The sequence below is a fragment of the Pelobates fuscus genome, chromosome 3 (genome assembly GCF_036172605.1).
Source record: "Pelobates fuscus isolate aPelFus1 chromosome 3, aPelFus1.pri, whole genome shotgun sequence".
NCBI classification, from domain to species: domain Eukaryota; kingdom Metazoa; phylum Chordata; class Amphibia; order Anura; family Pelobatidae; genus Pelobates; species Pelobates fuscus.
The window spans coordinates 211,861,779-211,878,100 of record NC_086319.1 but is presented as its reverse complement, the minus strand read 5'-3'; the positions used below and the strand labels follow the sequence as shown (position 1 = coordinate 211,878,100).

Here is a 16,322-nt window from a genome sequence, read left to right as displayed (position 1 = left end):
CAGTAAAACATATTACAATAACAATATAGTCCATAAAAGTGCCGTTCGTTTGTAAAAAATGCAAAAAACATAACTTTTACTTAAAATATCATTGTTGTAATACAATTTACCAGTTTGAAACACAACTTAATATTTGAGTTCAGCGAAGTCTCCTGAGTAAAACAGTACACCCTATGTACAGATTTTATGGTGTGTTGGAGAGTTACAGGGTCAAATATAGTGCTTGCAAATTAAAAACTCTGCACTTTCTCCCTGTGTTGTCAGGCATGTCAATCAAATTTTAATTAATCAAATCACCTAATTATGTTAAAAGATTACTTAAATATACATGTAGAATTTTAATATATATGCATTTATAGGTATTTAAATTCTACGTGTATACTAATGTAATCTTTTATGTAATTATATGTATTTATCTCTCTCTCTCTCTCTCTCTCTCTCTATATATATATATATATATATATTTGCGGTTATTTTTTTTTATATATATATAGATAGATATATATAGAATGTCATTCTAAGTGTATTTTGTTACCAATATATATATATAATAATAACAAAATACAGTTAGAATGAAATTACATATGAATATATAATTTATATTAAATTTTGTTTCAATATTTTATTTATTAATTGTATTATTTTATGTATTTATTATTGTAATTATACGTATATATATCTAATATGTGTATATATCTATTATATATATATTATATATACATATTATATATATGTAACGTCATTCTAAGTGTATTTTAATACTAATATATGTACTTATATTAGTATTAAAATACACTATGTATGACGTTAAATATGTATAATATGTATATATATTATGTATATAATATATATACATAAATTATATATATATAAATACATTTATTTTATTTTATAACGTCTAATATTTTTTTTTTTACAGATCCCACCAGCAAGGGGACTGTCTGATATTTCAGACAGTCCCCCTGCTGGCAGATCCACAGACAGCTATAGGGGGCCATGTGATCGCTCTTTGAGAGCGATCACATGGCCCCCGGGGGCTTCTTTTGCCGTGGGAGGGCTTCCTGGGCTTTGAGGCAGTCCTCCCGAAGCGGAGCGCCGGGTAGGTAAGTATTCAGGGCGCTCCCGGGCTAAAAGCCGTTACGGCGTTCTATGCCCACTAAATGCGGGACGGCATAGAACGCCGTAACAGCGTTAACGGGTTAATGAAAACGCACTATCCCTTGAATTTATATAGCAGAATACCTATCTGATGTAAAAAAAAGAATATGCAACAGTTAGATTAATTTGAGTAAGGAGTAAGTGACAGTATATATGCATATTAAAAAGCCATGAGGCTGTGGTGCCTGATGGGGGTTAAACACTGGGTTTTTATTTAAGGTACATATAAATCAACCATTTCACGGAAGGAGCAATTCACCAGGGTCTTAGACAGGAATTTCCCCTGATGCCACAAAGTGTCAGACAAAAGGTCTCACAAAAACTTATTTAAAAAAACTACCATTAGAGAATGCTCTTCTGTCAGTGATTTAGATTAGAGAAATAATATTGAGGTGACATGTTACATAACAGATTGTCACTATTTCAATCTTTAATCACACAATTAAAAGTTTTTACACACTTGTTTCTTTCACTATAAGAAATTTGGGTAGCAATCTAATTTAGAATACTGCAGTAACAGCTGAGTATGAAGGCATCCCACCAATATCAATGAAATTTTTTTTCAACTAGCTAAATTTGACATGAATGTATCACTTTTTGTTTTTTTAGAACATGTTTATCTGTGATCCCCCACAGCTCCTGTGTAAGCTTCAGACATTGAATGCATACATATTGTATTCAATTTTCCATTCCAAAATTACATTTTTTTCATATATTTCAATGTACTCAAACTCTTGAGCTTTATACTCACAGAGGTATTTTGAGCTTGAGGATGTCTTCCTCTCTTTAGTGATGTCAGAGTGACATATGCATCATTGATATTATTGAAAATGTTCTAGTGATTCACTATCCATTACTAAACACTGTAAGCACAGTATTATTTGTATTAACACTGTATGTATCTGAGAAAGAGTATCTGGTCATTGGTCACTGTGGATGCAGACAATGGACATATGGTTCTCTAACTACTTACTCCAGGTCCCTGTCTCAACAATTAGTGATGTCTTGTTAACGTGAAGTACCGTAAAATTGCATGATGTTGTTTTCAACAAAATTTTCATTTAACTCTTTATGCTTTATCAAATTATTTCTTCAAATTCACATTAATGTATCCACAAATCTATTGAATGGCCCCTAATGTCCTATGTGTGGCTAATAAGCATGAATCATGTTGGGAGTTCTGGGAAGAAGATCCACAGTATTTCTTGCATTAGAAGTCGAAGTGATTAATATTACAAAAATCAGATGAGTTTAAAGGTGAATCAACTCCTGTACTCTGTACTTTGTACTTATTGTACTCTACAATAATAATATATACTAAAATCTTGCTACAGAAAAAAAATCACATTTGTTTTAGTTGGTATGAAATAATTTATATTAGTACTACTATTGTGAATATAGTTCAATACTTCAAAAAGTGGTAATCACAGTCCTAGTGAATAGTTGAAAAAATACCGTTCCTGTGGAACTCCTTTCCCTTCTGCGATTGACGCTCACCCAGTCTCTACTCTTCCAAAAAAATCATTAAAAACTCACTTCTTCACAAAGGCAAATGAATTAAACTGTCAATAGCTCCCTACTGATTCCTCTCTTGCAATTGTCATTACTTCTCTAATACTATCCTTACCTTTTGTGTCACCATAGTCCACTCTCTCTAGCATGCTAGCTCATTGAGCAGGGCCCTCAACTCCTCTGTTCCTGTGCGTCCAACTTGTCTAGTTACAATTACATGTTTGCTAGTCCACCTACTGTAAAGCACTGTGGAATTTGTTGGCGCAATATTATTAATAATAATAATAATAATGTGCAATAGTGATCACTTACATAAATTGGCACATCAATTTCACAATCTCTATTAATTATAGTATGGACTTGGAGTTAGGAAAATTGTGACGATTTCAGTGCAGTGTTTTTTTTGTTCGAATAGCTCACAACTTTATTTTTTAAACATCACCTACGAATTAGTCATCTACAAAGTGGACATACCTGTTTTTGTACATATTACCTGGAGATAAATGTTATAATGACTTTAAAGTGTCCAAATCAGATTACTGCCAATATGTTAGCATGCATGGGAATTATATATATTGTATAATGTGTAATAAGAACGTTCAGGTGGAACATATTTTGCATCATACAAAATATTTGAAAACATCTTACTATAATTCAGAAGATTTATGTTACTTTTAAATCTTGTATACTACATTTCTTGTTTAAACTATAGAAAAGCAAATTATTTAAAAATTGCCCTGCAGTTCCCCAGTTCTGCCTCAGTGTGGTGCTATTGATCTGTAAGGTAGAGATTCTGGATAACTGGAGCTATACTGATATGCACAGAGGGCAGTCTTTGCTGTTTAACAGAACAAGGAGCATTTGAAAAACAATTTGGATTTATTTACTGATTTATATCAAGAGGATCCTGTGAGTTTCTTACTATCATCCTCTGGATTAAAAAATAACCTGTTCATCTTCCAAGAATGGCTGGAATGTTCCAATATATTAACACAAAGAAGGCAGTGTCATGGCAAGTGATTTCCTTTTCTATTATTCTCCTGCATGAGATTGCTTCTGGGCAGGTTCAATATACCATTTTAGAAGAAATGAAGCAAGGTTATGTAGTGGGAAATGTTGCAAAAGACCTTGATTTAAAAATTAAAGAATTGGAAATAAGAAAGCTAAAAATGGCATCTCATGCTAAGAAACAGTATTTCAACATAAGCTTAGAAAATGGCAACCTATATGTAATTAATAGGATAGATAGAGAGACAATATGTGAGATGGAAGATCTGTGTCTACTGAACCTTGAAATTTTGGCTGAAAATCCTGTGAATGTTTTCCATGTTAAAATTGAAATTCAGGACATTAATGACAATTATCCCACTTTTTCTAAGAATCTATTTAATATAGTAATAAGTGAATCTGCATTACCAGGAGCACATTTTGCTCTTGGTAGAGCACATGATCCAGATCTAGGAACTAATACTTTACAAGGCTATACACTTACTCCTGATCAGTATTTTAAATTGGGAGAAAAAATTAGCCTTGAAGGAATTAGCTATCCAGAACTTGTTTTAGAAAAGGTTCTGGATCGCGAAAAAAATTGTTTCTATGAATTAACTTTAACTGCTTCTGATGGAGGTAAACCAATGAAAACGGGAACAGCTTTAGTACAGATTGTAGTTCAGGACGCAAATGATAATTATCCACTTTTCACTCAGGACACTTACAGAATCAGTTTGAATGAAAATGAACCATATGGCTCACTTGTAGTCCGTGTCAGTGCCAGCGATGAAGATGAAGGTTCTAATGCACAAATAACTTATTTGTTTAGTCATATTCCTGAAAATGCAAAGGATACTTTCAGCTTGGACCCTGTAAGTGGAGACATTAAGACAACTGGAGCACTGGATTTTGAATTGAAACAATATTATGAAATGACCGTTGAAGCAAAAGATGGTGGAGGTTTGGCAACCCACTGTAGGGTATTGATACAGATTGCAGATGTCAATGATAATGCTCCAGAGATTCTGCTGGCATCATTGACTACACCAATCCCAGAAGATTCCATGCCTGGAACTCGCATTGCATTAATTCATATAAATGATCTTGATTCAGGAAAGAATGGTGAGGTGACATGTCATATAGCTGAAACATTGTTATTTAAATTAATACCCTCATCCAATGATTATTATAGACTTCTTACATCAAGTTCTATGGATAGAGAAACAAATTCAGGTTATAATATAACATTAATGGCTCAGGATGAAGGTTCTCCACCACTTTTAACAAAAACAAATATTCAAGTGACCATTTCTGATGTGAATGATAATATACCAGTTTTTAATGAATTAAATTACATTACATATGTTCTGGAAAATAACCTATCAGGCACCTCAATACACAGAGTTCATGCATCAGATATTGATGCTGGTCAAAATGCTCAAATAATGTACTCTATTCTCAACACAAATATAGAAGATATTCCAATATCTTTATATGTTACAATAAACTCAGAAAATGGTGTAATTTATGCACAACGTTCATTTGACTTTGAACAGCTACGAGAATTTCAGTTTCAGGTAATAGCTAAAGATAGGGGATCACCTCCTCTCAGCAGCAATGCCACAGTGCGGATATGTATCGTTGATAAGAATGATAATGCTCCAAAGATTCTTTATCCATCGACAGACACAGACGGAACAACGTTATTTGAATTTATTCCACATTCGTCTGAGAAAGATTACTTAGTAACCAAAGTGATTGCTGTGGACACAGACTCTGGACATAATGCATGGCTCTCTTATCATTTACTTCAGGCTCCTGACTCATCTTTCTTTGTAATTAGTCAACACACAGGGGAAATTAGGCTAGCACAAAACTTCCAAGATACAACTTCACTAAGACAAAAGGTTGTGGTTATTGTGAAAGACAATGGAGTTCCTTCTTTGTCTGCAACAGTTACGATAAATCTTGTTGTGGCAGAAAACTTTCAGCAAGTTCCAGAAATAAGGAAACAGCAAAACAACTCAGATACATCATCTAACATAACCTTTTACCTGGTTGTATCTATCACTATAATTTCAATTTTATTTATTCTGACAGTGATTGTTACTGTAATTTCCAAATTTAGAAAGTCAACTACTCCTACAACCTTTGGAACTTTAAATAGGCCCTGGTATCCCCAGCTTTCTTTTAAAGCTCCTTCTCAGTTCAGTGATGGATCACTACCTTTTCCATACTCATATGATGTTTGTGTGACTCTGGACTCGAAACAGAATGAAATTGCTTTTCTGAAACCAACCCAGAATGTGCCAACAGACAACCTCATTGATACCGGTGATTCGGCTCTTCAGAATGACACGTCCACTGACAATTTTTCTTCAGCTAATCTCACACAGGTAAGGTTTTATATATTTCAGTTATAGTAGAATAACATAAATGCTAAACAATACATATTGTTTTCTTTTCCTACATATTGTGTTATTAAGGTTACAGAACACAAACTTAGTTCATGTTTAGGTAACATACATGTTTTTCCTTCATTTTAGTATGACATTGCTCTAGAAAGTATTCTTGTGCCTTGTTTAGTGACTGTTTGTGATCATTTAAAATCTCTAGAAACAGTGTGGTGCCAAACTATTTAGTAAAGTTGTATAGTTTCTATAGTAAATATTTCTACATGATATAATATGGATAATGACATATTAATTTCAAATTTACTTTAAATGTTTACTATGTGCTACTAATACTACTAATGCCAAACAATAATTTACTTTGCATTTCAATTAAAATGAGTCATGAAAAACATAGTAGATTGTACATTAAGAATGTCAAATTGCATTACAATAGTGCACAATACAATAATATTTTTTAAACAGCATCTTAGAAACATAGAAACATAGAAACATAGAATGTGACGGCAGATAAGAACCATTCGGCCCATCTAGTCTGCCCAATTTTCTAAATACTTTCATTAGTCTCTGGCCTTATCTTATAGTTAGGATAGCCTTATGCCTATCCCACACATGCTTAAACTCCTTTACTGTGTTAACCTCTACCACTTCAGCTGGAAGGCTATTCCATGCATCCACTACCCTCTCAGTAAAGTAATACTTCCTGATATTATTTTTAAACCTTTGTGTCTCTAATTTAAGACTATGTCCTCTTGTTGTGGTAGTTTTTCTTCTTTTAAATATAGTCTCCTCCTTTACTGTGTTGATTCCCTTTATGTATTTAAATGTTTCTATCATATCCCCCCTGTCTCGTCTTTCCTCCAAGCTATACATGTTAAGATCCTTTAACGTTTCCTGGTAAGTTTTATCCTGCAATCCATGAACCAGTTTAGTAGCCCTTCTCTGAACTCTCTCTAAGGTATCATTATCCTTCTGAAGATACGGTCTCCAGTACTGCGTACAATACTCCAAGTGAGGTCTCACCAGTGTTCTGTACAATGGCATGAGCACTTCCCTCTTTCTACTGCAAATACCTCTCCCTATACAACCAAGCATTCTGCTAGCATTTTCTGCTGCTCTATTACATTGTCTGCCTACCTTTAAGTCATCAGAAATAATCACCCCTAAATCCCTTTCCTCAGATGTTGAGGTTAGGACTCTATCAAATATTCTGTACTCTGCCCTTGGGTTTTTACGTCCAAGATGCATTATCTTGCACTTATCCACATTAAATGTCAGTTGCCACAACTCATTGTTGACCATTTTTCTAGTTTACCTAAATCATTAGCCATTTGGCTTATCCCTCCTGGAACATCAACCCTGTTACATATCTTAGTATCATCAGCAAAAAGACATACCTTACCATCAAGACCTTCTGCAATATCACTAATAAAAATATTAAAGAGAATGGGTCCAAGTACAGATCCCTGAGGTACCCCATTGGTGACAAGCCCAAGCTTTGAATATACTCCATTGACTACAACCCTCTGTTGCCTGTCACTCAGCCACTGCCTCACCCATTCAACAATATTGGAATCCAAACTTAAAGATTGCAGTTTATTGATAAGCCTTCTATGTGCAACAGTGTCAAAAGCCTTACTGAAATCTAGGTAAGCAATGTCTACTGCACCACCCTGATCTGTAATTTTAGTTACCCAATCAAAAAAAAAAACCAATAAGATTAGTTTGGCATGATCTCCCTGAAGTAAACCCATGTTGTCTCTGATCTTGAAATCCATGTGTTTTTAGATGTTCAACAATCCTATCCTTTAACATGGTTTCCATCACTTTCCCCACTACTGAAGTAAGGCTTACTGGCCTATAGTTGCCCGACTCCTCCCTATTACCTTTCTTGTGAATGGGCACAACATTCGCCAACTTCCAATCTTCTGGGACTACTCCTGTTATCAATGATTGGTTAAATAAATCTGTTAATGGTTTTGCTAGTACACCACTAAGCTCTTTTAATAGCTTTGGGTGTATTCCATCAGGTCCCATTGACTTATTTGTCTTTACTTTTGACAGTTGAAATAGAACCTCTTCCTCTGTAAACTCACGTGTAATAAATAACTAATTTACCCTTTTTCTTAACTGAGGTCCCTCTCCTTCATTTTCATCTGTAAATAACGAACAAAAATATTCATTGAGGCAGTCAGCTAGACCTTTATCCTCTTCTACACACCTTCCTTCTTTTGTTTTTAATCTAACTAATCCTTGTTTAACTTTTCTTTTCTCATGTATGTATCTAAAAACAGTTTTGTCCCCCTTTTTTTACTGACTGTGCTATTTTCTCTTCTGTGTGTGATTTGGAAGCTCTTATAACTTGCTTAGCCTCTTTCTGTCTAATCTTATAGATCATTCTGTCTTCCTCACTCTGGGTTTTTTATAATTACTAAATGCTAACTTTTGGTTTTTTACTATTTTGGCCACATCTGCGGAGTACCACAGTGGTTTCTTGATTTTTTTGCTTTTACTGACAAGCCTAATGCAATTTTCTGTTGCCTTCAGTAGTGCAACTTTTAAATAATCCCATTTTTCTTGGACGCCATTTAAATTGCTCCAGTCTGATATTGACTCTTTTACACATATTCTAATTTTAGAAAAGTCTGTTTTTCTAAAGTCTAAAACTTTTGTTTTTGTGTGGTGTGACTCAGTCACTGTTCGTATATTATACCACACTGATTGATGAACACTGGATCCGAAACTTTCACCTACAGTAATATTGGATACCAAATCTCCATTTGTTAACACTAAATCTAGTATGGCTCCTCAACAACTTGTTTTAGAGACAATCCCAGTAGGGAGTTTAGAATATGTGTGCTCCTGGCACAAGCAGCTATTTTTGTTTTCCAATTCACATCAGGAAGATTAAAGTCACCCATGATGATAACTTCTCCCTTCATTGTCATTTTAACTATTTCCTCAACTAGTAGATTATCTAACTCTTCAATTTGTCCTGGGGGCCTATAAATAACACCTACACGAATTACTGTGTGATTACCAAATTCTAATGTAACCCAAACGGACTCTATGTTCACCTCACTAACTTTTATTAGGCTAGATTTTATGCTATCCTTCACATACAGGGCCACCCCTCCCCCTTTCCCGCCTTCCCTGTCTTTTCTATATAAAGAGTACCCTGGTATTGCTATGTCCCAGTCATATTTCTCATTATACCATGTCTCAGTAACAGCGACTAAATCTACACTATCAGTTGCCATTATTGCCACAAGTTCATGGATCTTATTCCCTAAACTGCGAGCATTTGTAGAGATGACTCTAAGCTTATAATTTTTTAACACACTTGCTACAGGCACCTTCTGTCCTTGTTTTGGGGGACAATTGGATTTATGTTTTATCACCCTTTTGCCCCCCCTCCTAGTTTAAATACATCCTAGCAAAACCTCTGAACTGCTCACTGAGAACATTTGTTCCCTTTTGAGAAAGATGCAAACCATTTTTTTTGTACAGTTTATTTCCATTCCAAACAGAGCTACCATGAGAGATAAAACCAAATCCTTGCTCCCGACACCATTCACCAAGTCACAAGTTAAAGTCCCTAATACGCATCCGCCTGTCGTTCTAAATGTTATGCACAGGCAGAACTTCAGAGAATGACAGTGTGGAAGCAACCTGTCGTATATCATTGGCAAAAACACTAAAAACGTCCTTAACCTCTGAAACCTCATTGCAAGCCAAGTCATTTATCCCTAGATGGACAAGTACATCCAATTCCCCTTCCTGCTTTGCTCGCTTAACAATATTACAGATACGTCTCCTGTCTCTGTGAGCAGTAGCTCCGGGAAGACACCTCGCAAGACCACCATTGTCCATCTCCACACCTCTTATGATGGAATCCCCCAACAACAACTGCTTTCTATTAGGCCTCACCATAGTCTCCATCCTCTCTCCACAACACCACTAGCCTCAGTGCCTCTCTCCACAATACCACTAGCCTCAGTGCCTCTCTCCACAACACCACTAGCCTCAAAGCCTCTATCCACAACACCACTAGCCTCAGTGCCTCTCTCCACAACACCACTAGCCTCAGTGCCTCTCTCCACAACACCACTAGCCTCAAAGCCTCTCTCCACAACACCACTAGCCTCAGGGTCTCTCTCCACAACACCACTAGCCTCAGTGTCTCTCTCCACAACACCACTAGCCTCAGTTCCTCTCTCCACAACACCACTAGCCTCAGTGCCTCTCTCCATGACACCATTACACTCTGAAAGTGCAGAAAATGAATTATGTAGAGCTACAGACTGTGCAATATGCCTTTTATCCACAACTCTAAGTCTACCAGATCCTACAGTGATCCATCTGCGATTCATATTATGTCTCTGTGGCAGTGGCTTTGCAGCAGTTCCAGCCTGAGTTTGTTTACCAGATAATTTACAAATCTCAGACTTCAAAAATACAATCTCCTGCCGCAAGATAGAGAACTGTCTACAGATTAGACAACAACCAAACCTCCAAAAAGTGGAACGTGAAACAAATGCAAAGCAACTATTACACTGAACTAAGTCTGCCATTCCAATGAGGTGAATAATTTAAATCAAACAAACCTTAACTTTTTATTTATCCTCCCGAATACCTCAGATTACCTCCAGGTTATCTCCAGAATATCTCCAACCACACACACTTAGAAGCAACACTTAGATGAAGTAACCAACTATGTAAAGAAAAAAAAACAATTGTACAACTTGTACCAGATTTCACTCTCATTCTGAATTTTTACGTTTATTTTAGAAATTCATAAAAGAAAGTTCAAAGTCATCAGTATTCATAGAGCACTTTTTTTTAAATAATCAAGAGCAAAAACAATATTAAATAATTTAAATTATACTAAAAACAATACAGACAACTCATATAGACCAAGACAATACAGATAACACATGACAACTTAAAAACAGATACAGTATGAAAAAGACAGAGAAAAAGAAAATAACAAATTGAGGGGTATATGTAACAGGATAGCTGGGAGGAAGGGGATCTAAAGGGATATATATATATAAAAAAGTCCAGCTATTGTTAACATAATGAGACATCGATGTAACCTGGCAGTCAAGGATAGTCAGTGGGAGCACTAGACGCCGTTGAGTGAGCATGTCTAAGTTAGTACAGCAACAAATCTGCATCAAATTTTGCATTATGCTTGAACATTCCTCCATGGAAAATATTCAAATGATTCAGAAGGCTTTTGGGTAAGATGCAATAAGTGCAGCGCAAATAAAAGTGTGTCAGAAGTGTTTCAAATATGGTTGAAAATCTGTTGAAAGATTTGGCGCACTGCGACTTCTTGATTTTCCCAAAATTAAAATCAATTTTGAAATGGAAGGGATTTCAGACGATGAGATCAGGTAAATGCGACACTAGAGCTGATGGCTATTCCAACAAAAGATTTTGCAGTGTTTTGAACAGTAGAAGAGATGCTGGGAGAATTGTGTGAGGTCCCAAGGTTCCTACTTTGAAGGGGACTGAGGCGTCATTGTCCAATGTACAGTGTATGTATCTCCAATTGTCCAATGTATGTATCTTGTATCTTCTTTGATAAATGTCTCTAGTTTTCATATTACATGGCTGGGTACTTTCTAGACAGACTTCATTCATATATATAAATATAATATATATAAAATAAAAAGAAGAGCTTTGCATGAAAGCGGGATGGTTGGGTTGGGGAGTATATATACACAATGAATCATCCATACAATAGAACATGAGGACATAAATAACAGTCCTTCTGTCAAGGACCTAAGCCTAGAAGACAAAATATCACTTTTCCTACAAGCATCTATAATTTGAAAATAACGTTTTTCTACCTCTTTCCTATGCATAATCTTCCTGCTGTACGTATTTTGTGATAACGTGTCAGTAATGTGGCGGACAAGTGAGTAAATGAATGGGCTCCATTTAGTAATGCCAATATTGGGTCTGGAGTTATAGGCATTTGGATAATTCGACTTAATATTTTGGATATACCTCTCCAATATTCTATTATTTTCATGCATTTCCACCATACATGGCAAAATGATGCTTGTTTAGCACAACCTCTCTGACAACTTAAGGAATGGCTCAGGAAAATATGGGACAATCTTACTAGATCTGAATACTATTGCGTTATGCACTTGTATCTGTTTTCTTTAATTGTAGATAATTTCTTTTCCCAGGTGTCATCATTCAGCTTCTTATATAACATACAATGGATTGCTGAAATTGCTCCTTTTTCAGAGTAATTAAATGTATACAATCTTTCAAAAAGTGTCATGCAGGGCCTTTCCCAACCTAACGGCAACGAGACCAACAGCAAAAACACTTGTAGAGTATTTAACCTCAAATTCAGGCAAATTAAAGTTTTATGTAAAACCTGTAAATAGTTTAATACTGTCAACAACCAATGTAAAAAATGGAACACTCACATTGGTTGTTGACAATGTGACCCTATTATATTTTACGTTTAGTTATAAGGTTTGGCCTGCTTTAACCTATCATGTGGTTTGGAGTTATTTTTCACTTGAAGTGTGGCAGCAGCTAAAATAAAATTTTCGTATTCACTTATGTTTATTGTAATTCTTTTCACAAAATAGCACTTAACACAATTACATGCTTTTGTATTTTCTCCCCAAAGTGTTAAGTAAGCTTATCTCACAAATTCTAAATGTGTTACTCCATGTTTCACTTACCAGTGTTATTATTTTCCACAATATCAGAATTTAACTATATTTTGCTCTTACAACACATTTAGTTTCCATTTAAAATCGATCCCATATTTTTTATAATATTTATGATGTAAAGTAAAATTATTAAACTATATTTTTTGTTTGATTCATAAAATGACATTGCTAAATATACACCTGCAGTACTTAGTATCAGCCTCAGGGTGGTGCTCTTTACCAATAAGGTAGAGTGGCTTGAAATCTGGAAATACTGATGCTTAGTATAGGAGGACTGCAATTTAACTGGAAGAAAAATTTTAGCAACTTGCATTTCTCTCTTCCATTTGTATCATAACTTGGATCCTGGGCACTTCATTATCATCAGTATTTTGAGGAGAAGTAAAGCCACTTTAAGATAATGTCAAGGATAATCCAACATAGATGCACAAGGAAGACATTGACATGGCAAGTAGCATTTTTCTCTATCTCTGTCCTCTATGAGATTTCTTCTGGACAGATTCAGTATTCCATTTTAGAGGAAATGAAGCAGGGGTTTGTAGTAGGGAATATTGCAAATGATCTTGGAATAGATATTAACAATTTTTCCACTAGAAATTTTAAAATGGCTTCTCACTCTAAAAAATATTATTTCAATATCAGTTTAGAAAATGGCAATCTATATGTGATTGACAGGATAGACAGAGAAGTAATTTGTGAAATGGATGCTGTTTGTTTATTGAATTTTGAAATAATAGCAGAAAATCCTGTGAATGTTTTCCATATTAAAATTGAGATTCAGGATATTAATGACAATACTCCAAGCTTTTCTAGGAATGTTTTTGATGTAGCAATTACTGAATCTGCAGTACCAGGGACACATTTTGTTCTAGAAAATGCAAGAGATCCAGATCTAGGTTCTAATTCTTTGCAGAGCTACAGCCTCTCTTCAAACAAACAATTCAGTTTGGGAATAAAAAATAGCACAGAAGGACTTAAATATCCAGAACTTGTGCTTGAAAAGGGTCTGGATCGAGAAAAACACAATTACTATGAATTAATTTTAACTGCTTCTGATGGAGGTAAACCTGCAAAAACTGGAACAGCTCTTCTTAAGATTATGATTCAGGATATGAACGATAACTTTCCAGTATTCAGTCAGGACAGTTATAGAATCAAGGTTAATGAAGATGCACCAATTGGCTTTCTTGTTGTCCGTTTAAATGCTACTGATGAAGATGAAGGTTCTAATGCACAAATAACATATTCATTTAGTCACATTGCTAAAAATACAAAAGATACTTTTAGTTTAGACCCTCTAAGTGGTGAAATTAAGACAATATGTATGCTGGATTTTGAAGTTAAGCAAAACTATGAAATGACGGTTGAAGCAAAAGATGGTGGTGGGTTAGTGGCTCACTGTAGAGTATTGATACACATTTTGGATGTCAATGACAATGCACCAGAGATCATAATAGCATCGCTGATTACACCAATTCCAGAGGATTCCATACCTGGAACTCTCATAGCTTTAATCCATGTTAATGATATTGATTCAGGAAAGAATGGACAGTATACATGCCAAATAACAGAAACAGCATTATTTCAATTATTACCAACATCTAATGGTTATTTTAAACTTGCCACATCCGGTATTATAGACAGAGAAAAAAATTCAACATATAATATTACATTGTTAGCTAAAGATGAAGGTTCTCCTCCAATTGTAACTGTAAAAACAATTCAACTGGACATATCAGATGTGAATGACAATAATCCAGTCTTTGATAAACTAAGTTATGTAATTTATTTAATGGAACACAATCTTCCAGGTACCTCAATTTATAAAATTCATGCAACTGATCTTGACATTGGAGAAAATGCACATATTTCATACTCTATTCTCAATGCAAATATCGAGGACATACCTATTTCTTCATATGTGTCCATTAACTTGGAAAGTGGAATTCTTTATGCGCAGCGTTCTCTTGACTATGAGCATATGCGAGAATTTCAGTTCCAAGTAATAGCAAAAGATAGAGGCTTTCCTCCTCTAAACAGCAATGTCACCGTAAAGATCTGTATTGTTGATAAGAATGATAATGCTCCAAAGATTCTTTATCCATCACCAGACCCACAAGGATCATCCTTATTTGAATTTATTCCTTATTCTTCTGAGAAAGGCTATTTGGTAACCAAAGTGATTGCAGTGGATGCAGATTCTGGACACAATGCATGGCTATCTTATCATTTAGTAGAGGTTCCTGACACACATTTCTTCAACATTGGACAGCACACAGGAGAAATTAGACTTGCACGAGACTTGGAAGATACAACTTCACTAAGGCAAAAAGTTGTGGTTATCGTTAAGGACAATGGGATTCCTAATCTGTCTGCAACAGTCACAATAAACCTAGTTGTGGCAGAGAATTTCCAGCAAGTACCTCCAGAAATAAAGAAACAACCAAGTAACTCAGATACTTCATCTCATGCAACTTTCTATCTAGTGGTATCCATCACAATGATTTCTATTTTATTTATTTTGACAGTAATTGTTACAGTAATTTCTAAGTGTAGAAAGACAACTGCTTCTACAGCTTTTGGAACTTTAAGTAGACCTTGGTATCCCCAGCTTTCCTTCAGGCCACCTTCTCAGTTTAGTGATGGATCACTACCTTTTCCATATTCATATGATCTTTGTGTTACTTTGGACTCGAGACAGAATGAAATTGCTTATCTAAAACCAACCCAAAATGTACCTACAGAAAATCTTATTGATACTAGCGATTTGGCTCTTCAGGATGAACCTCCCAGTGACAGTTTTCCTTCAGCTAGCCTGACACAGGTAAGGCTAAAATTATTTTTAAAGATGCGTGTTCATGAAATGATTAATAAACAGTTCAGCATTCTGTCTGAAATTATGAATCAACCATTCAACATTCAGTTGTTGAATATATATATTTTTATTAAAATTTGTATATTTATGGAAGAATCATATATAAATTGTTAAAAATCCTGAAGAAAAAAAAATACATTCAAGGGCAATTACTATGATTGTAAATATTTGCTTTTAATTCTTATTTCAAATAATTTGTCAATTCATTAAATTTATTTTAGATTTTTACAAATATGTGATGCATTTAATGTATAAATATCTAGCTACAATGAACACAAAGCAGATTGGAATAACCAAATTGTTCTCCAGATATTAATTATTTATCAGGATTTCCTATTAATTTTAACAAGGACATTTTATTCTTTAACCAGTATGCTTGATAAACTAGAAGGAGATTGTGACATATCTACATTAGTACACCTGAACTAGAATGGATAAGATAATGTGGCAAAATTATACAAGAAAATAGAGTGTCCCAAAAAGGGACTATTGGTGTGTGCAAGCAAACCTGAAAAAAAAAGGGGGTAACAGCCAAAAGGGGGATGATCTTAAAGATTTGTTGGTGCCAAGTCACCTATTGACCAAAACTGTCAAGAAAAGCTGGATCTCTGTGGTGGGCACTTATCAGTGCGGCCACTGTGTGGCATGTCGATATATTCTTAA

The 16,322-nt window shown here is 34.9% G+C and overlaps 1 protein-coding gene across 2 annotated transcripts in view; it reads left to right on the top strand.

The window, feature by feature from the left end:
* Window positions 1–3,606: 3,606 nt before the first annotated feature.
* The window catches only part of LOC134602740 (protocadherin gamma-A4-like), a 487,733-nt gene continuing 475,017 nt past the window's right edge, over window positions 3,607–16,322 (top strand). The window contains exon 1 of one of the 2 annotated variants that reach the window (XM_063447960.1): window positions 3,607–6,056. In XM_063447960.1, the coding sequence (XP_063304030.1) occupies window positions 3,636–6,056 (2,421 nt within the window). In that variant the 5' untranslated portion in view covers window positions 3,607–3,635. Of the gene's footprint in view, window positions 6,057–13,123; window positions 15,609–16,322 lie in introns of those variants that run through there. The other variant, XM_063447955.1, reaches the window with a different exon arrangement.